General features: G+C 37.1%; 1 protein-coding gene across 1 annotated transcript in view; it reads left to right on the forward strand.

Moving 5' to 3' along the window:
- LOC577309 overlaps nucleotides 1–21,755 on the forward strand; it is a 51,388-nt gene that overhangs the window by 21,992 nt on the left and 7,641 nt on the right. The window contains exons 21-46 of the mRNA XM_030996730.1: nucleotides 347–544; nucleotides 1,020–1,178; nucleotides 1,464–1,601; nucleotides 2,605–2,811; nucleotides 3,568–3,765; nucleotides 4,288–4,446; nucleotides 5,062–5,199; nucleotides 5,707–5,913; nucleotides 6,790–6,987; nucleotides 7,512–7,667; nucleotides 8,064–8,201; nucleotides 8,795–9,001; nucleotides 9,546–9,743; nucleotides 10,386–10,538; nucleotides 11,323–11,457; nucleotides 11,881–11,974; nucleotides 13,492–13,616; nucleotides 14,262–14,465; nucleotides 14,903–15,061; nucleotides 15,385–15,525; nucleotides 15,979–16,185; nucleotides 17,381–17,581; nucleotides 18,548–18,697; nucleotides 19,598–19,753; nucleotides 20,692–20,819; nucleotides 21,328–21,562. Coding sequence (XP_030852590.1) covers nucleotides 347–544; nucleotides 1,020–1,178; nucleotides 1,464–1,601; nucleotides 2,605–2,811; nucleotides 3,568–3,765; nucleotides 4,288–4,446; nucleotides 5,062–5,199; nucleotides 5,707–5,913; nucleotides 6,790–6,987; nucleotides 7,512–7,667; nucleotides 8,064–8,201; nucleotides 8,795–9,001; nucleotides 9,546–9,743; nucleotides 10,386–10,538; nucleotides 11,323–11,457; nucleotides 11,881–11,974; nucleotides 13,492–13,616; nucleotides 14,262–14,465; nucleotides 14,903–15,061; nucleotides 15,385–15,525; nucleotides 15,979–16,185; nucleotides 17,381–17,581; nucleotides 18,548–18,697; nucleotides 19,598–19,753; nucleotides 20,692–20,819; nucleotides 21,328–21,562 — 4,389 coding nt within the window. The remainder of the gene's footprint in view (nucleotides 1–346; nucleotides 545–1,019; nucleotides 1,179–1,463; nucleotides 1,602–2,604; nucleotides 2,812–3,567; nucleotides 3,766–4,287; nucleotides 4,447–5,061; nucleotides 5,200–5,706; nucleotides 5,914–6,789; nucleotides 6,988–7,511; nucleotides 7,668–8,063; nucleotides 8,202–8,794; nucleotides 9,002–9,545; nucleotides 9,744–10,385; nucleotides 10,539–11,322; nucleotides 11,458–11,880; nucleotides 11,975–13,491; nucleotides 13,617–14,261; nucleotides 14,466–14,902; nucleotides 15,062–15,384; nucleotides 15,526–15,978; nucleotides 16,186–17,380; nucleotides 17,582–18,547; nucleotides 18,698–19,597; nucleotides 19,754–20,691; nucleotides 20,820–21,327; nucleotides 21,563–21,755) is intronic.

Here is a 21,755-nt window from a genome sequence, read left to right on the forward strand (position 1 = left end):
GATTGGTAGGAGCTAAATTGGTAAACTCCATCTTAATATTGAGAGATTTAGCTGGTAGGAATTTATTCACTCCTCATATTCCTTGCCAAATCAGAAAATGCACAATCAAAACAAATCACGTTTTACAACAGAACACTACATTGTAACCCTTAAGAACTAAGATATAGCAATTATATTTTGTTTAGGTTGATTTGTGTGAAGACCCAAATTCAACCACTACCTCATCAATAATAAAAAGATAAACCAGAGAGAATTTATCTGTTTTTATTGCACCTATGGATTGTATTTCTCTATTGTATTCTGTTAATATACAGACATTTGATCATATATTGTTCTTTCCGTCTAGGTTTATCCGATTTGTACATTGAGGGTGAGTGGAGATGGGTAGACTGTTCTACCACCACCGGATACCAAGACACCCTTTGGGCTCCTGATTACCCCTCTGATGTTGGTCTGTCCTGTGCTGCTCTTCAGTCCAGCGGAGACATCATCAACCTTCCTTGTGATAGACGATTCAGCTACCTCTGTGAACTCAATCCTAAAGGTATTCCATGATGATGATGATGATGATGAGGAGGAGGAGGAGGAGGAGGAGGAGGAGGAGGAGGAGGATGTTGATGATGATGAAGATGAAGGTGATGATGATGATGATGACGATGATGAAGATGAAGGTGATGATGATGACGATGATGATGACAATGACGATGAGAAGAAGGAGGAGAAAATAAGAAGAACAGAAGGAAAGAAAGAAGAATAATGATATTAAATGATAAAAATAATGATACTAATGATGATGATAATAATGATGATGATGATGATGATCATCATCATCATCATCATGAGGATAATCATTAGGACGAGGATGATGAGAAGGAGGATAATGAGGATACATTGTTTATCAAGATTATTATCTTTAGTCTTGCTGTGTGCTGGGACGAGTTTGATTTGATTCTGTAATAATTAATTTTGTTGTCTTTACCAAAACTCTTTTAAATGGTTAATCTTTATGTGATTTGCAGGTTTTGATCTCAACTCTCAAGTTGTTGAGAATGTAAGAGCATCAGGAGGGATGTATACCATTAACGTCACTTGGGATCTACCAGAGAATGGATGTAATGCTGTGGGATACAAGATCTATTATGAATTAACAGGAGTGGAGAGTGATGTATTGAGATCAGGTTTGCAACCGATATTCATGTTTTCTTTCTTTTTTTCATTTTTAACCACTCTTAGTGAAAGCTATCAGTCAGAAAACTAGGAGAATGTATTATTTTTAAGATACCATATATCAAATGCACAATGGTTTATGTATTCTTCCTTTTACATCTTCACTGGAAAGTCCTTTTTAATTTCAAATGACAATTAAATCTTGCTATTTTGAATCATACTTTTATTGCTTTTGTTGCTCGAGGAGGTTTTTTCAGTGCTTCATTACAATTCTATCATTCATCAATTGCCTGCAGTATTTGTCAGTGGTGGTGATTCTGTGAGTGGCTCCGTCACTGGTCTCCTCGCCAACGCATCCTATGACATCAAGGTTGCCATTTTGACGAGCAAAGATATTGAGCTTGGTGATACAGAACCGGTCACTGTTTCAACAGGTTAGTTGCAATTTGTTTAAAAAATAGCCAGAATGTTTTTCTTTATCTCATAAAGTCTTCTTTTTTTCCCAGTTCAATCCATTAAGAAACTTGTTTTATTTGATGCCTTTTTTTTCCTGGCACTGAACAGATTGCTCCACTTGTTTCTGCCATTTCTGGAATTGTCTTGCCACTGTAAATCTTGGTACAAGCAATATTCCATGTTATAAAAATCTCAATTCATTAGCCAGTTTGAAATTTAAGAAGAAATAAAATTCATTTTGATGCCACTGCCATCAAAAGTGATGCCAGTTGTCCATCTGTCTCTCCCACTTTATGTTTGATAACTCAATAAAGTCAGAATCATTCAATTGATGTTAACCAAACTCGCATGCAAGGATGAAATCAATTTGGGTGCACTATAGGTCAAAGGCCACATCAGGGTCATAAAAATGTTTTTCAAAATACCAGAAAATATCTTGTTACCACAATAACTTGAAAAGCATTGAAGCAATTTAAACAAAACATGGATGAAGTTTGTTTCAAGAATTTTGGTTAATAAATTTCATGATTGATTACATGATTCATGATTTAACGATTTTTCCAAATAATTTTGTGTTAAAGTGGCACGTTCCCGCCAGTGTAGTTATCGCTGCTCTAGTCATCGCCATCTTGGTTCTGAAGATCGACTTCTAATTTGCATACAGCTGTCAATCAAAGTACGCGCGGCCTGGCCTGCCTTCGCCAAGCCAGCTGATCGCTGACGATCGCGACGTCACGAAAGTGGGCGGAAACAGCAGCCGAATCTTAGAGCCGAACTGCGATTGGCATTACTTCGGCACATGTATGCGATAATCGGTATTGTCCGGGCATTCGGAACATGCCATCTGCGTAAGAGCCGTATTCTGTTGGTGTCAATAGGCAGCTAGCACCGTCCGCCAGCGGGTACGTATTTTGAACGCCCTCTGGAATACGGGGAACATGCCTCTTTAAACATCATTCATTTTTGAATAATCCTTTCCAGTGCCATGCCCAGATGGCTATGAGGAGGGGCCCAACGGCCGCTGCTATCGCTTCAGAATCCTTGACTTAGGTTCCTGGTGGCCCACGGGACGAAGGACCTGCGACAACGAGCCTGACTCTGACCTGGCTATCATCAATGATCAAGTGGAGCTGGATTTCTTGATCAATAGGACTGCCGAGATCGATCCTAACATCACGTGGTGGATAGGTGATTAGCATTTAAAGGATAATGTTACATTTATAAGAATAGTTTTAAAGAATATATAATTGTATTATGATTATGCATTAAACAAAAACAAAAAAACAACGACATATCAATGTGATGGTTATTTTACCTGACTGCTAAGAAAGCATAAATGCTTGTAAGTAAGCAACCAGACGGCTTTAGGTCCTCTCCGAGGGACCTGTTAATGACGATTAATGCCTTACCAAAGGGCACTAGCGCATCACCTTGGTTTCAAACCCGGGTCACCGGAGTACGAGACCACTGCTCTACCGACTGCATAATTGCAAAGAATTGCAAATACCAAACAATGAGGAATTTTTTAAAGTTTGAATTGATCTTTTTTATTTCTCTCAAATTGATAATGGACAGCAATTATCATTTTCTCTGAAAATCCATAAAATATTTTTGTATTAATGATATTGGTAGATTGATTACACTAATCACCTCTTCAAATTGGTGTCAGGTTTTGTTCTCCCTTTTACTTGTACCATTCTTTAATGCCTTATACCACAGGAGGTGGTGTAGAAGGCATTATTTTCCTAACAAATGTTGTACTTGGGAAGAATATTCATGGAGAGAACTATGTCAAAAATTGTAATATTGCTAAATTTTATCCCATGTCGCCATGAGTTTGCATTTTACTGTTTTATTTAGTCACAACGATTTTTTTCAGGCAGTTGAATGCGTATTATCTGAATGGAGATTTAGAAGTTAACAATATCTTGACTTATTTTTCAGGCTACTCTGACCAGTCTGTGGAGGGTGACTGGCGTTGGGTCGATTGCACCGAGTCAACTACCTGGCAGGATGCATTGTGGGTACCTGATCACCCTGGTAACGGTCGTCTGGACTGTGCAGCCCTGCAGCCTGACGGTCAGGTCGTGGACTTGGTTTGTGATACACCGCTCAGTTATCTGTGTGAGATTTCACCGAGAGGTGAGGATCGTCTTCGTCTTTTGCATTCCTTCAAGAGTTTTCCATCACAATACCCTGTGACTTTTTACTTGGTATGGTCCAAAATCTGAGATGGTCACATTGTTTAGATTGTGTTGTATATTGTACATGAGCAATACACATTGAAAAGTCAATTGTGCATGACAATGTATGTCCCATTAGTTGACCTGCAATGGAATCAGCTTTGAACATACCCAGTTTAAAACATAAATTTGCATTATCCTGAGGCGAATCATCAATTACCTGTTGAATTATCACCTTAATCATTTCAAATGTACTTTGTTAAATATTTTTTTCTTTAAAGATTCTTGAAAATCTTTGGTATTTCTATGCATTAATTAGGTAAGAACCCCAATGGAAGAACAGTGGTCCAGTTGAAATGGGCCATCAGTTTTGTTTGTATTTAAAAAATTGTATTATTGATTTATGTTGATGATTACAGAAATAGTATCAAATGATCAGTCAATACCGGTAATTTCTTTATGCTATGTTTACTATCTTTAGGATTCAGTCAGGAAGATGCCAATCCTGATAACCTTGCTGCCATGGCGGGAACGACCTACGGTCTAGAGGTCACATGGACCGTATCTCCGACCAGCTGTGATGTGATTGGCTATCGTATCTCCTACTACTTGACTGGAGATATATCAACCAGGTCATCAAGTAGGTTTAATTGTGATATAACTGGAACTATAAGTCATTTTGTAATAACGACTCTATCGTCAATTTATATAGTGCCTAATCAATTTTTGATGTCTCAATTATTAAAAAAGCGCTTAACAGATATATTATTACCCCATTCATCAGATTCTGGATTGTTCACACACAATATTTGCCCCTTATATCCAGTCCCCGAGGAGCATTCCAGCTATGCAGGCGCTGTTTTAGAGACATACAGAATGCTGAACAAATCACAATGACCTTTACATCCTACTGCATGGGTACCCATTCAAATCCCCAGTGGATACAAGCAATGTAGACAAAATTTCTTGTAATGGACAGAAGTGCCGTACCAGGGATTGAACCTATAACCTTTGCATCTCTGGCAAAGTGCATCTTAAAATGTATGTGTCCAAGTTCGGTCTATTTATAATGTGTGTGTTAAAATTCTCATTATAATATTTTCAGTCAGTATGCATCTGACAATATGGGGATGTTTCATGTAATGCAATTAACTCATTCATTCGCCAAAGAATTATCAAAGTTGATGTATTAAAAGGAGCATATTTTCTCTTGATTAGTATTCTATATTTACTATTATTCTTTCTTTACCATCAGTTATGGTCTATGGTGGTGATACGTCTAGTGCATTAGTAAGTGGCTTAGCAACCAACACAACCTATGATGTCACAGTAGCAGCGTATATTAGCAAAGATGCAGAGCTGAGTCCTGTAGGCCCAGTCACAGCTACAACAGGTGAGGAGCTAGTGATAGGGATAATGATTTGATTTGATTTTAAAAAAGAATTGTTGTGCCATTGTGAACCTTGATACAAGCGATATTCCATGCTATAAAACTCTCAATTTATTAACCCATTTAAAATTCAAGAAGAAAGAAAATTCTTATTTTATGCCTCTGCACCAAAGGTGGTGCCTGGTCTTGAGGCATTATGTATTCAGGTTGTCCGACGGTCTGGCCCTCCCACTGTTTGTTAACTCGATAAAGTCAGAACCATTCAACAGATTTTAAGTTTGACCAAGTATGTATAAGCATGCAAGGATGAACAAGATTTTGGGTGTAATAATTCAAAGGCCATGGTCTTAAAAGTGTTTAAAAAATACAAAAAAATATCTTGTTACTGCAATAACTTTAAAAGCATTGAAGGAACTTAAACAAAACATGGCTGAAGTTTGTTTTAAGAATTTTGATCATTCCAAACGATTTTTTGATAAACATCATTCATTTTCCTGAAATTCTTTCCAGTGCCATGCCCAGATGGCTATGAGGAGGGACCCAACGGCCGCTGCTATCGCTTCAGAATCCTTGACTTAGGTTCCTGGTGGCCCACTGGACGAAGGACCTGTGACAACGAGCCTGACTCTGACCTGGCCATCATCAACGATCAAGTGGAGCTGGATTTCTTGATCAATAGGACTGCCGAGATCGATCCTAACATCATGTGGTGGATAGGTGATTAGCACTTAAAGGGATCCGGTAACTTTGTCTTAGATCCTTTAAAAAAATCCTTGATTTAGCTCATATGCTGCAATGATAATTATAAACCTGTAGGTCAGTCAGGAACCCATGACTTTTACAAGCCGATTTCCTGTCTGATTATCAAGATATTTATGATTGATAATCAAAATTAAATTTTGCGTTTGCCAAATGATTTTCATAACACTACAATCTATTGGGGAAAACGAGTATGGTAAAACCGGTCACTCAAAGGTTTTTACTTTTTTGAGGCACTTCTTGATCAACTTGAAGCACAATTTTTTTAGGGCTTCAATATAACACCATATTACAGACACTGATAACACTTAGGGCTGTGCATCTCAGATTTAACATTGTTAAACGATCCCTTTAACGGATAATGTTACATTAATAAGAATAGTTTCAAAGAATATATCATTGTATTATGATTAGGAATTATGATATGATAATTGCAAAGAGTTGCAAGGACCATACAGTGAGTACAGGAAGATTTTAAGGGCGTATTGATCTTTTTTCTATCCTCTCAAATTGGTACCTTTTTTTATAACTAAAACTGATAGATTGATTACATTAATCACCTTTAGTTGTTTTTCTTCAAATTGGCGTCAGGATTTGCTTTAATCCCGTTTACTTTTACCATCCTTTAAGGAGGTGGTGTCGAAGGCATTATTTTTTAACAAAGGTTGTACTTGGAAAGAATATTCATGGAGAGAACTATGTCAAACTATTTTACCCCATTTTACCATTAGTTGGCTTCTACTGTTTTATTCAGCTACAATGTCTTTTTTAGGTTGTTGCAATGAGTGCGTATTAACTGAATGGGGTTAACAATATCTTGAATTAATTTTTCAGGCTACTCTGACCAGTCTGTGGAGGGTGACTGGCGTTGGGTCGATTGCACCGAGTCAACTACCTGGCAGAATGCATTGTGGGTACCTGATCACCCTGGTAACGGTCGTCTGGACTGTGCAGCCTTGCAGCCTGACGGTCAGGTCGTGGACTTGGTTTGTGATACACCGCTCAGTTATCTGTGTGAGATTTCACCGAGAGGTGAGGATCGTCTTCGTCTTTTGCATTCCTTCAAAAGTTTAACATCACAATACCCTGTGACTCTTTACTTGCTATGATCCAAAACCTGAGATGTTCGCATTGTTTGGAGTATGTTGTATATTGAACATGAGCAATATACACATTGAGAAGTCAAATGTGGATGGCAATTTATGTCCCACTAGTTTACCAGCAATGGGATCAGCATGGAGCATACCCAGTTGAAATGATCAATTTGCATTAATTATCCTGAGGCGAATCATCAATTGCTGTTGCCGCATTCTGATATCACCTAACTCATTTCAAATAAACTTTTGTTCAATATTACTGTTTTTAAAGTTCCTTGAAAATCTCTGATATTACTATGAATTATTTATGAAAGAACAGTGGTCCAGTTGAAATGGGCCATCAGTTTTATTATTTTGTATTAAAACAAAATTGTATTATTGATTTATGTTGATGATTACAGAAGTAATTAAAAAAAAAATCAATCACATTTTTCTTTTCACTTTGTTTACTACCTTTAGGATTCAGTCAGGAAGATGCCAATCCTCATGACCTTGCTGCCATGGGAACGACCTATGGCCTGGAAGTCACATGGACCGTATCTCCGACCAGCTGTGATGTGATTGGCTATCGTATCTCCTATTACTTGACTGGAGATATATCTACCAGTGGATCAAGTAAGTTTAATTGTGGTATACCTAGAATGATAGGTCACATCATTATTATCCATAATTTCTTTGCTACATATTTTTTTATTGATTGATTTTCTAAGTATACTTTGTTCAAGATATATTTGTAAAACAACATCTGAGGAACTAACACTTCAACAAGCTCTGCTTCTAGTTAGTTCCTCTTTTCTTGTGCTATTTCCTTTATCTTTGTCACTTCATTGTATATTTTTTTGTAATATACTTATTCATTGTATTATGTTTTGCATGAGAATTGCAGGGATTTGAATCCTGTACCTTGTGGTTCACAGTGGAGACTTATCCACTAGACCACAACATGTCAACACCTTTAATTCATGTTCTCTTAATTATTATTATTATTATTCTATATTTCTTTAAAATCAGCTTTTGTCTATGGTGGGGATACGTCTAGTGCAGTAGTACGTGGCTTAGCAACCAACTCAACCTATGATGTCACAGTAGCAGCATATATTAGCAAAGATATAGAGCTGAGTCCTATAGACCCAGTCACAGCTACAACAGGTGAGGAGTAGTGATAGGGAAAATGATTTGAATCGAGTTGATTTGATTTGATATGATATGACATGATTTGATTTTGATTTGACTTGATTTGATTTGATTTTATTTTGATTTAATATGATTTTGATTTGTCTGGCTTGATCTGTTTAACTTGATTTGACTTGATTTGATTTGATTTGAGTTTGATTTGATTTGACATGATTTGATTTGATTTAATTAGAGTTGATTGATTTGAGTTGTGTTGACTTGATGGATTTTATTTTATTTGATATGATTCGGTTTGATCTGATTTTATTGGATTTAATTTGATTTGGGAATACTTTGCTTTGCTTTGATTGAGTTTCATTTGACCTGATTTAGTTTGATTTGATGGATTTGATTTTATTTGATATGATTCGGTTTGATCTGATTTTATTGGATTTAATTTGATTTGGGAATACTTTGCTTTACTTTGATTGAGTTTCATTTGACCTGATTTAGTTTGATTTGATATGATATGAATATTTTATTTCTGTTTGATTTTTTAAAAACGTTTTCACATCTTTATCATTATCATTAGCGTTTTTGTTTCCAATTTTCTTCGAACCTTCATACAGACCCATGTCCAGACGACTACAGCCTCGCTCCCAATGGAAGATGTTACCTCTTCGTCCAGAGCAGCCTTGGGTCCTTCTGGCACTACAGTAGGGGAACCTGTTGGGCGCAGAAGGACTCTGACCTAGCTATCATCAACGACCAGGAGGAACTGGACTTTATTGTGCAGCAGATAGCTGCGATTGGGGATACCAAGAACTGGTGGTTAGGTACGTTATGTGAAGGTCTCAAGTGGGTTATAGGACACATGCATGCTCTATTAACCATCGGTCAATTTCCTACTGTAACCAAATTCCTAACTTCAACCTTTGACCCGAAGACATGTACTATACCACACACCAGGGGTGTTTCACAAAACTTGTCATCAGTGACAAATGACAGATTTTGTTATAAGCTACTGAAATCCTTGCTTCTGATCTTTGTCATTTGTCATTGAAAAAAGGCTTTGTGAAACGGGCCCCAGCTGTAAGCTTAACACTTTGCTTGCTTTCTCCGCCTCTCTGCGCAGTCGCTGATTTGCTACACATACATTTTTTAACAAAACAATAACCGCCAATGGAGGGAAGGATTGCTTGTTCAATACAATGGCTTTGCAAAATTACCAATTTCTGATCTTGAGTCTTTCATCACTGGTATAGATTAATCTTGCATTAGAAACAGTTGAAGAATATTGTAGGCTTTGGTATATGATTAAAAAAACGCTAAACTATGACACCTCTGAAGACCAAACAACTGTTACTTTATTCTTCAAAGGTTATTCCGATAACTCTGTGGAGGGTGAATGGAGGTGGGTGGACTGCACGGAATCAAACGACTGGCAGATGACCCTCTGGGCTCCTGGTTCCCCTGGCAACGAGATGCCAGACTGTGGGTCTTTGTCATCGTCGGGAGAAGTAGAAGCTCAAGTCTGCGATGTGCCGCTCAATTATGTCTGTGAGGTATCACCTAAAGGTAAGATGACCGATCACTTTCTAAATTCAAGTTTCGAAAATGTAATTGGGAGTTAGTTTTTGTTCAATGGGAGGTCCAGAGTAGGAAATGTGGCAAGTAAAGGTGTTTGTCAGAGATTTTTTGAGACGTGTATTTTGAACACAAACATACATGAATATGTACTCCCCCAACCACAGTCAAATAGTCTTGAATCCTTCCTTGTTTTTATTAAAAACAATTATTGGATAATGAATAGCATTGGATGATGTCATGATTTTGATTATACATTGTTTTTCTATTTCCTCCTACAGAAAGACATCAAGAATTTGAGTCGTACCTCTTTGTAAAAAGGACTTGTTGTTAACATGTAATCTGTTCAATTTGATGAAAAGCTTAATTTTTCCCCCTTAAACCATTAACCTCTTTTTAATTGCAAAAAATGATGTACTTTGTCAACAATGTTTGATAATGCATAAAAATACAATTGTCTCTTATTGAATGAGTATGTTAACGAGAGGAAATATGTTGAGTATATCTCACTCTTCTTATGTTACTCTATCCACCTTTACTTCTAACTCTTTCTTACAGCGCATAGAGATATATTATGATATGCGCCATATAAGTACGGTATATTATTATTATTATTATTTATATTTATGTCAGGTTTTGATCCAATGGAGCTAAAGGTTGAGAATCTTGAGACGAGTGGAGCTTCTTATGGAGTTGATGTATCATGGACGCTACCAGAGAATAACTGTGACGCTTTTGGCTACAAGATATACTATCAGGAGATGGACAGTGACACGGAAGAATTTAGTGAGTACAGCATCACAGATGTTTTGATGTGTTGATCTTTAATTGGTATTCCGTTTTGATTTTGCCCTTTTTTCATCTTGTAGATCCGCAACTAATCAAAGTTCTTTATTTTAGAAAATATGTTAATCTTTTAAATGTTTAAATACAGAAAAACTGTCATATTTTTTTGTAGTAATCCAAAGTGCAAGTTTGAGTGCAAAGCATTCTTTTCCTATTAATAGTTCTAGGGTTGTGGGAAAATATGATGAATATCAATATCAAAGAGTATCCAAGATGGCTTTAGTTCTATTTGTTTTGGAAGGATTACCAGGCATCTTCGAAGTGTCATGTCAGGTCGGCATAAGGAGAGAAAAAAACTTCATAAATACAGAGATGATTGATAACTACAAAATTAAAGTATAGCGACAAATGCAGACATACTGTAGTTAAGCTTTTGGTCTTTCGTCTTGCCCTCAGCAGAGTAAATCGCAAGAATGAACAGAAAACTGAAATCGGACAATATAAACGGAAGCTAAAGGAGCAAACTTCATAAATCTTAAAATGTAGTTTTTAAAGCATCTACCAACCTTGAATTTTGTGGGCAAGCTTTTCGTCCACTCCTTTAGACTTTCTAAAGCTAAGTGATCGGTCACCCGTTTTCTTAGCGCTGCCTGGTGTCTTGCGATCACTAGACCAAAGATAGATAAATAAATCTTTGTTAGAAAAGAAGTGCCAAATGAATACTTGCATTTTAAAGCAGTGCCCTTTTCTAAGACTTTTAATTTATTGTCCATTCAATGTACAGAGATCATCTATGGTGGAGACTCCATTGGTGCTCGTGTAGCAGGCCTTCTACCAAATACTACACTGGATGTAAGTGTAGCTGTCTTGATCGTAGACGATGAGCTGGAGAGAGTTGGACCTATCATCGGCGTATCTGGTAAGTCTAAGATAGAGCAGGACCCCATTTCACAAAACTTGTCATCATGCAGTGACAAATGACAGTTTCTGGTATAAGCTAGTGAAATCCTTGCTTCTGATTGGTTATCAGCAGATTTGTCACTTATTTTTGTCATTTTTCATTGAAAAAGGGCTTTGTGAAACGTGTCCCAGGGGTGCTTTATCCTAACTGTGTTAAACAAATTTCAAACACATCTTTACATGTATAGCCAGCATGATATATCTTGCATCAAGTTTTCAATTATTGAGCCCAATTTCATTATTCATCAAGATACAAATACAAAAGTAAAGGGTTATATAACAACCTGCAGGCTAGAATTTCTTCACCTTTTTTCTACTTGTAAATTTTTTGATTGACCAAACCAAGATAGTACTTGATTCTGTTTCGCTGTACCCCCTTTAGACCCGTGTCCCACTGGCTATGAGCAAGCAGCGAATGGCCGGTGCTACTGGTTCCAAGACTTTGGTCGCTATGGTGGAGGCTGGGATAATGCAAGGTGAGTGTCATAAAGAGGATAATTTCAAAATAATTTCAATTCAATTCAATTACTTTATGTAATAAACACAAGACTATATTATTGTTATAACTTCCGGAGCCTATGACCTACAAGCATTGCTTTCTCTTTAGGCTCCATCATATTTCTTCCTTTATTCAACTTAGTCTTATGTATTATTCTTTTTGTTTGTATAAATGCGTCCAAAAATGATTACAAAAATGTAACATGCCAAATGCATTAATGTATTATACAACATGTGAAATATGAAAAATAAACTGAAACTGAAACTGAAACTGAAAATTAAAGATTAGCAAACTGTAGTTGTACTAATCAGAGCCTTTTTTATCACGTTGAATATGATTTGATTTGGTATGATACATATTCTCCAAAGACACAGCCCAAGTTGTGTCAGGCTCAATATTGAACATTTTAACCAGTTGACTACTAAATCATTTAATTCCCCTAGGCTCAATACAGGATCCAACCACTTCTAGTAAGCAGTGGGTTATTAAACAAGAGATTTCTTATTTCCGGTCAACATTTCTCTTTCCCTTATATTATCTTGGATCTCCTAACCAAAAAAAGAAGAGAAGGTACACATGTAACAGCATCTAAATTGCATGCATATGTACATGTAATAGTCTTCTGCATGCTCCTTTGCAAGCTGCAGCACACCTGCTTTAGTGATTACCTGTGTAAAAAGACCACCTGTCTATACAGACCAAATTTTTGTTTCCCTTCAAAATGGTTTCTCATTGAAACATGTAGTAAAGGAACCTACCTGCACATAAAGACCACCTGAGTACAAAGAATGCTTTCCTTGTCTCCCTTGAGTGGTCTTTAAAGACAGGTTTCACTCATCCTCAAGATTAGTGACAGTTGTTTCTTGGCCAGATTCAGCACTGCAATTCAAATCTATGCTTTTGAGTTCCTCTTCATTTCGCTGAGCTACATTATTCAAGCCAATGTTTTTGCTCCACTGATTTATTTTAAACAGGTTTAATGAAAGTTCATATCCAATATCATCTGGATGAATAATTTTTCAGATTTCTGTCTTTTATATGCTCACATGGGTATATAGGGATGATATGGGGACTGGGGTTGGAAATTTTATGTCATAATGTACCCAATATCATTTGAGGAACATGGAGATGTTGAACTCAAGGAGAAAGATAAGCCTTTCTTAGTCCCAAAGTGCACTGTGTAATAGCCTAGTGTACAGTGAAACCTGTATACTAAGACCGCTCAAGGTAGACATGAAAAGTGGTCTGTATAGGCAGTTGATCTTTATGTACATATTCCTTTGGTTAATTCTGTTTCAATGAGAAACCGTTTTCAAGGGATACAAAAATGTGGTCTTTAAAGACAGGTGTTTTTTCTATATACAGGTGGTTGCTAAAGCAGGTTTGACTGTATTATCATTTTTTCAGTAAGAACTTCCCACAGCACTGTAAGGGTCCAATGTAACATTGCAATGTTCTAAGATGAGACCCTTTTCAATGTCTTGTTTTCCACAGATATTATTGCGGTGAAGCAGCAGGGAATTTTGATCATGACCTGATGATTATCGATGATGAATGGGAATTGGAATACATCACAAACAGGACCAGAGAGTTCAATGACAGTAAAGATTGGAGAATAGGTGAGTTCCAAGTTATACTCTAATGGATCTTAATTGTGTTAGGAGTTAGAAATAGAAGTAGAATACATAACAAGCAAGGCCTGATAAATGATTTTCACAAAGATTCAATTTGATAATCCATTTTTTATTATTTTTGAGGGATTCTGTGCACCTAGTGGAACTGATGAGATTTGGAAGGTTGTCCATAGTGGATACTTAAGTGCACTTCAAGAAAGAAATAGATAATCTAGAAGTGCAAAATATCAGTTTGGTTTTATACAGTACTCAAATTTGTTAAGAATATGCAAAGAAGTGAGATAATAAACAGCCCTCAGTAACCCTTCTAACATGAACATACTCGTGCAAGAAAAAAATTGAACTAAAATAGAGTAGCTAGCGGAAAGAGAGAGAGAGAGAGAGAGCTAGGGGGTTGACAAGAGAGAGAGAGAGAGAGAGAGAGAGAGGGAGAGAAAGGGAGAGGGTAAAAGGAAAAGAGAGATTAAGAGGAGAGAAAAAGAGAAAGAGAGAAGACGTAAAGGAGGGTATAGAAAAGGTTGAGGAATGAGAGAAAAGATGGAGGGAGACCAACAACAAAAGGGAACAAAATTGAACTCTGTATGTATCATAATCAGTACTCATTTGTTATTTCTGAACATGATCTTGAAGGCTACTCTGACCTGGCCGAGGAGGGGGTGTGGAAGTGGGTCACATGTGAGTCACCTGATGCATGGCAGCAGAGTCTTTGGGCACCGGGCTACCCACAGAACGGTCTAGATGACTGCGGCGTGTTTGATCCTGATAACATGACCATCTATGATCAGGTCTGTGACGTGGGTGACTTCAATTTTATCTGCGAAGTCACACCAAAAGGTGAGATAGTTGACATTGTGAACAAAGGGATATTGATGATATAGATGATCAATGTAATTCCACATAGTGCCCCCATTGTGTTTGAATTTGCCATTTGTCCCTATTATGGCCATCTACTCTGTTGCCCATGGAGTTGGAATAAAGTTTTCTGTAAGTGAAAAGATTGTGACAATATGATTCATTCATGATAGATAAAACTTAAATGTTCTAAGGACTTTACTGATTGATAAATTTTTAATAGAAAATATAAACTTCATCTATCATTCATAAATCATATTGAAATTCCTCCATCACAGTATATTGATAAGATCATTATGTTATCATTGATTTTTATCACACAGATCAATAACTACTGCAAGGCTCGAGCTTTCCAATGTTTTCATTTCTTTTTTCTTTTTAGACGACCATTTACTCTGTTTGCATTTTTATTTATACAGATTTTCGTGTAGGAGATGACAACGTCTTTAATCTCAATGCCACTGCCATTGGATGGGATACCATACGAGTCACCTGGAACGTGTCTGAATACAACTGTGATGTCATTGCTTACAACATCTACTATCTGGATACCTTCTTGGGAGGTCAGCCTGAGTGGGGTAAGTCTCTCTCATAGTTTCATCATGGAGGCATGATGGCTCAGTGGTAGAGCAGTGGTCTCGTAACCGGGAGATCCTGGGTTCAAAACCAAGTCAACGCGCTAGTGCCCTTTGGGAAGGCATTAGTCTTTATTACCAAGTCAATGCTTCAGCTTGGGTGAGAGCTGCAACCTGGCTATATATGTTGCAACTTAGCACTCCTTATTAGGTGTGTCAGAGCATTATTACTAAATAAGTTTTGCTGCTTTTCTCTAATTATTGTCTTTGTCAGCTACCCATTTCCCCTTCTAAATTCCTTTGTGCATATCATTATTTTTTTCCAGCTCTTGTGTATGGTGGTGAAGTAGATAGCTACGACATCACCATGGTACAGCCAAGCACTCGTTACAGCATCAGTGTCTCCGCTGAGCGACAGGAAGTAGAGCTCCCTCAAGTGGGACCAGTCTACGTCACAACACCTGAAGGTGACTTTCACATTATATATCAAGATAAGATAAGGTTGAGACCACTCAAGGGTAACATTGGCAGTGGTCTCTGTAAAGACTGGAGGGACAATCAGCCCCCTCTGGTACATACATGTACCTTTGCAATTCGTGTTCTTTGATGAAGTTTTATCCAAAAACTGCCACCATGACTGTATAGCTTCAAGGCTTATAGGCACTACTAAATTGAACCATCAATTTCTGGGCCTTTTTTTCCACATATTATGTAATTTTCCATATTAAAAAAAACAATGTGAAGATATAAATACTTTAATTACCAATGATTCAAATTAAGATATTAGTTCAAATATATAAATTGATCGATTCGCCACCAGCCAATATGCTTTTTTTAAAGGGTCTTTTAAATGATGCTATTTGTAATTGTTATTGTTTCAATTATTTCTTCCTCCTTCAATCCACTATCTTTCATCTCAGGACCATGTCCGGCTTACTATGAGTCTGGCCCTAACGGAGGCTGCTATCGATTCGTCACTAGCCAGTATGGTTCTATATGGACTAGCGGAAGCAGTGGGTGTTCATCGGTCGAAGACTCTGACCTGGTGGTCATCGACAACCAGATGGAGTTTGATTTTATCGTCAATCGCACAAAGGATTTCAATCTAATTAGAGATTGGTGGATAGGTGAGTCTACAAAGTTGATGTGGGTTCGATCCCCAACATGCCACTATAGTTCCTTAGGCAACATTTGCCACTACATACCCAGGAGAGAAATGGGGACCTGGTAGGATGACGAAAGCTGTGTGATGGTAATTGCCATATATGCCCTCAACATGACGTTATGGTAGGAATACTTCCATGGAGTGGAGATGGTGCACATTGTGTGCATGAATGAATCTGATGACAGAGGTAATAGTAACATCTTTGAAGTGCTTTAATTGAGACAGCATCCTGTATTTAAGCGCTATATAAATCCAGATTCATTATTTTAGTACAAGAAGTGGTTCATCTATCCCTGCATGTGGTTGATTGAAGCCATAACCCTAGTCCTAACCAAATTGCACCTGCACATCAGTTTCGTATTGTACCCAATTTGTATAGATATCAAGATCTTTGCTCACCTCCCCAATTTAACATGTACAGATATATACCGGGTAGGTGAAACTAAACATCAAGAGATGTGTAAAACCTATAAGTGGGACTAAAAAAGAGGGCATAAATTTATACTCAAACCTATAAGACACTAGCCCTCTGAATTGGTGTCTGAGTCTTGGAAAATTTCAAATAAGTTATAAGTTGCTTTTGTCACCCCTGACCAGCAGATTGTATCCTTCTCTCTCTCCTCTCCACTTCCCTAAAGCTGTTTGTATGTATTATGATATTTCTATGTATCATCTGATTGTTATACTCACTGTATGTTTTCTCATTGGTCAAATAAATAATAATAATAATAATAATAATAAGTTTGAAATTTTCATTTTGTTCATCTACTTTAGATGTGGACTTGTTAGCCATGCTGATAAGCAATCGTTTAAGCAAGCTTTTCAAGTATGTTGTACTACTCATGTACCAGTGGTGATTGCTTTATGGTCAATTTCTAATACTAACTGAATTCCTAACTTCCAACACTGTACCTAAAAGTAAACCTAAATCTAAGCCCAATCATTATAATACCCTAGTCATATTGCCAAAATCGACTCCACACCTTCTCAAAACTGACCAATTCTGGGCCATTTGGGCTAATGCAATGTTGGTCTGGTGTCAGTCCTATTTTGGTGACTGGGATATTAAATTACATGTGAATAAATCAAACATTCATTATAAATTGTATTAATATACAGATGCAAATGAGATAGGTATTTTTGATGTTCCTTTGCAGGGTTCTCTGATTTCTCTGTGGAGTCTGACTGGCGATGGGTGACCTGTGAGGCCCCTACCGACTGGCAGAACACCATCTGGGAGACTGGTTACCCTAGAAACGGTCTCCATGACTGTGGGGCTCTCAGTTCAGACAGCCGTCAAGTAATTGATGCTGTCTGTGACACACCCAATTATTATATCTGCGAGATTACACCAAAAGGCAAGTTTCATAATAAAGAGTTTGTAGTGAATTATTGTTGATGTCCTGTACTTTGCAAATGTTTCAACCTGTTGGTAAAATAATAAAACCTCTACGGAAAATGATGGACGCTTGATAACAATTGAAATGTGGTGGTAATCCATTCTCTGTACATCTTGTCCTAAAAAACAAGTGGATGGTGTTAACTTATGTGGAGGTGACTTGTGAAGTCTGATTTTTGAAATTTTTAGAAGCATAAAGAACGTTGGTCAGTAACTAATTACTATAAAGGCACTGTGTAAAAGACTGTTATTGTAATCATGATCATTAGATCATAAGACTGATTCATTAGTGACTCTCATTTGTGACTTGTCAATGATGAAATTGTACTTTTAAACTTAGTATAAGTTCTGTTGCTCGAGAAAATGTATGAGTTAAAAGGATACTTGTTTAAGTGTCCTTCCTTGTTTAGAAAAAGGCTTGATTATAATTCAGTATATTTTTTATTTCAAGTGTCAAACAGTGGGATATTTCAATCTACAGGTAATGACAAGAAAATGCTCTTCCACCTGATTTCAACCAGAATACCATATTACACCCTACAAGGGAGTTAACAGATATCACATGGTACAAATGACCCCAAATATCCACAGACCTATTACACATGGAGAAGTTCCACTTTGAGCATATTAGAATAATAACTGCCAAAGTCCTAGATGTGCTTCATGAATACCTTTTGTTTGCCCTCTTGAAAAGAATACTTCCACATGCGTATCATAGAATGTACCGTTGGTGCATAAATGATTAATGTTACATAACTTTCATGAGTGCATATCCAGTATTCATCTCTGTGGGTTTTTACCTTTTTGGTACAAATGACCTTTATCTGCCCATGCGCAGATTGTATCTGTAAACTCCCTTATTACAATCAAACAGGTTTCAGTGTCAGTTAAAATGAATTCATTGATTTAAACTTTGATGTTGCAGGTTTTACCGATGCTGATATGAACATACGTGATGTGATGGCATCCCCCATATCTAGCACTGAGGTACATGTCACTTGGATGCTTTCCAACATCACATGCAACGTCTATGGATACAAGATCTATTACGGCATACAAGGAGAACCATTTGAAAGTAAGAAGTTTATTTGATTGTTCCATTATTAACTCCTTCAAGGTTCATTCATCTGTGGGTCTTGGAATCTGAGGATTGTGACCAAATAAAACATACTTTTTTTTCTCTTCTGTTATTTCCACCTTTTTTTGTTTGTTTGCTGGCCATCTGTATTTCAATTCAATTCAATTCAATTCAATTCATTTTATTTATTTTCATTTTCAACAAAAAAAGAACAAAGGTATATACAATGATAAGCATTTGCAATATATAAGAAAGTGAAAATAGGGAATTAAAAAATGGTCTTGTGGAGGCATACATGTAGTTCCCCTAACAGTAGTTAAGAGATTTACATATACAAACAAAACTAAAAAGGAAACATACATGACAAAACATGATTTGATTTGATTGCTTATCGTATATACTCGTTCATTTATTCTTCTCCTGGTATTCTTAGATAAGTAAAACTTCTTGAACATTCTCTGTTTCTATGTATAGGCATAAGTGTGATTCATTGAAGAAAAATATAGATCAGTAGTTGTTAAATGCATCTTTTTTTTGCATTTCATTTGTTCATAATGTCTGATATTAAAATTTGATTCACAATGATGCATAGTTTACCACATGACACAGAGAAGTATACACGTACAGTCAAACCTGCTTTAGTGACCACCTGTCTACAAACATTTGTTGTTTCCTTGAAAATGGTTTCTCATTGAATCATGTACTAACGGAACCTGTCTACAAAGACCGCCTGTCTACGAAGGCCACTTTTTGTGTTTCCCTTGGGTGGTCGCTTCAGACAGGTTTGACTGTATTTAGCATATATTTTGCACCAGTTTTGATAGCAGTTATTCCAAACCATCTCAATGCAATTGTTGGTTTAATTCTTTGTCTTGTCTTTGTGCTCTCTTCTTTTAGTTACGCAGTTCCATCTGGTCTACGGTGGTAACATCACATCTTTGACTGTATCCTCACTGACACCCTCGATGCCCTATGAGTTCCATGTTGCTGCTCTGATCCCTGATAGACTGGAGCTACCAAAGATAGGACCAGCTAATGCAACCACATATTCAGGTACATCACAGAAGGCCTGTCTTCATCAGCTCGAGATTGCCAAAAAGCCCGCTCTTTCTGATTTGGGAAATAATCCTGAAGATACAAATGGCTTCTTCATCAGCTCGAGCTCGTGAAATTAGCTCAAGATATTTGCTCAGCGTTGATTCATAATGGGGATCTTTGGGCTAGTGAAGACACACCGGACATATAGCGGGATATTTTGCAAACTAGCCCAAGATATCTTGGGAAGATTATCTCAACCAAATATCTGGCTAATTGCAACTTTGGGCTGATGAAGACGCTAGATAATTTGCGATCAGGATAGTTCAATTAGCGGGATATATGGCAATATCGAGCTGATGAAGACAGGCCTAATGTTAACCCGATGACTACTCAATTCTCTGATTCCCATAGGCTTAATACAGGGATCACCTGGTTCCAGTAGGCAGAGGGTTAAATATCCTTTATTTGATATACTTGTCATTTTTATCAGTAATGGAATCCAGTAAATTCAAGGAGGGTATACCACTTTGTATCCCCGACATGTGGAAATTATTAAGGAAAATGCTTTCCAGAGATTTACTGTAACTTTATCATATGTACAAAACTAATGTCAATAACTCATCACTTCAGTGACCAACACTTTAAATGTATAAATGTATATGAAAATTTGACAAGAAATTACACTGGGCTCCATCTACAGGCTCACAACAATTTATAGATACATGTACTTGTAGTTGGAAGATGCTTTGGACAAGAGTTACTCATGCGTATCGGACCATGGGTACCATACAGTCATATGATGGAACTATGATGAAAGTTTTAGCTTAATATTTATTTAAATTTTATATTATATCACAAATTCAATCTAAATTTACATTAAAGCGACATGATTGTACACTTTATTTGAAATTGGCCATATTGAAATGCTATGCCTAATGTCCTTTGTAACACAGAATGTGGACGGACCGTCGTAGACGAGGATGGTATGATTATGAATGCTGACTACCCCAATGGATACGCTGGTCCTGAGACATGTGAATGGCTCGTCAGTGCTCCCTCGGACCAGTACGTCCTTCTGCAGGTAATACATTAGCAGTTCTAGACTCTAAACCCCTCACAGATACACAGTAGAGTGGTGTTAACTCCTCCTGTGCAGTGGAGGCAAAACATGCTCAAATATTTTCAAAGTTGTTGATTTTGTATTATGTTCATTATGCAGAGAGAGAGAGAGATAAAGAGAGAGAAATAGAGTAGTATGGTTATAGAGATACTGCCTATGGGTTTACTGTATACATGTCTTTAAAGAACTTAGCTTTAAATGCCAAGAAAGTTTAAACCACTAAAAATTGGGTAAAGTATCATTATTACCTTAAAAGAGCAGCTTGTCTTCATCTTAAAATTGAAACTAAGTTCATGAAATTTGAAGTTCAATACAATGGAACAATGTTTGTATGTAGATGAACAATGAAAGAAGGTAATACAGATTGAAACTGTCTCAAAAACTTGGGTTATTGATACATATCTGTAAACTTGTTGACATTGTGTAATTTGATGAAAACTGACACTTTGTGTTTATTTGTTTAATTTAGATACTTGACTTTGACACCCGTGCCGGAGCTGACTTTGTGGTGATCGGTAGCGGCCTTGACTTTTCTACAGAGACCACCCTCTATGTTCTTTCCGGGTCTAGGGCCAACGCTGGGACCACACCCATCCCTGGCAAGGTACTCAGTCCGGGTCAACACCTGTGGATATCCTTCAAGACCTCAGAAGCGACCCTTGATCATGCCGGGTTCCAGATGGCTGTCACAATGGTCGCTCAAGGTAAGATTATGTTGTGGGCATGGGGATTGTCATACAAAGAGAATAAATGCCCTTATTTTCAGAAGCAACATTTACATATGTAGGATTTAGAGGTTTAGCAGCAGTGATTATTTATTTAACTGTAAAAAAGCTTCTTTTTGAAATTGAATGTTAATCATAATTATTATTACCTGGACAAACCAAGTAATAATAA

Source organism: Strongylocentrotus purpuratus, unplaced genomic scaffold (genome assembly GCF_000002235.5).
Source record: "Strongylocentrotus purpuratus isolate Spur 01 unplaced genomic scaffold, Spur_5.0 spur5_scaffold_3, whole genome shotgun sequence".
NCBI classification, from domain to species: Eukaryota; Metazoa; Echinodermata; class Echinoidea; order Camarodonta; family Strongylocentrotidae; genus Strongylocentrotus; species Strongylocentrotus purpuratus.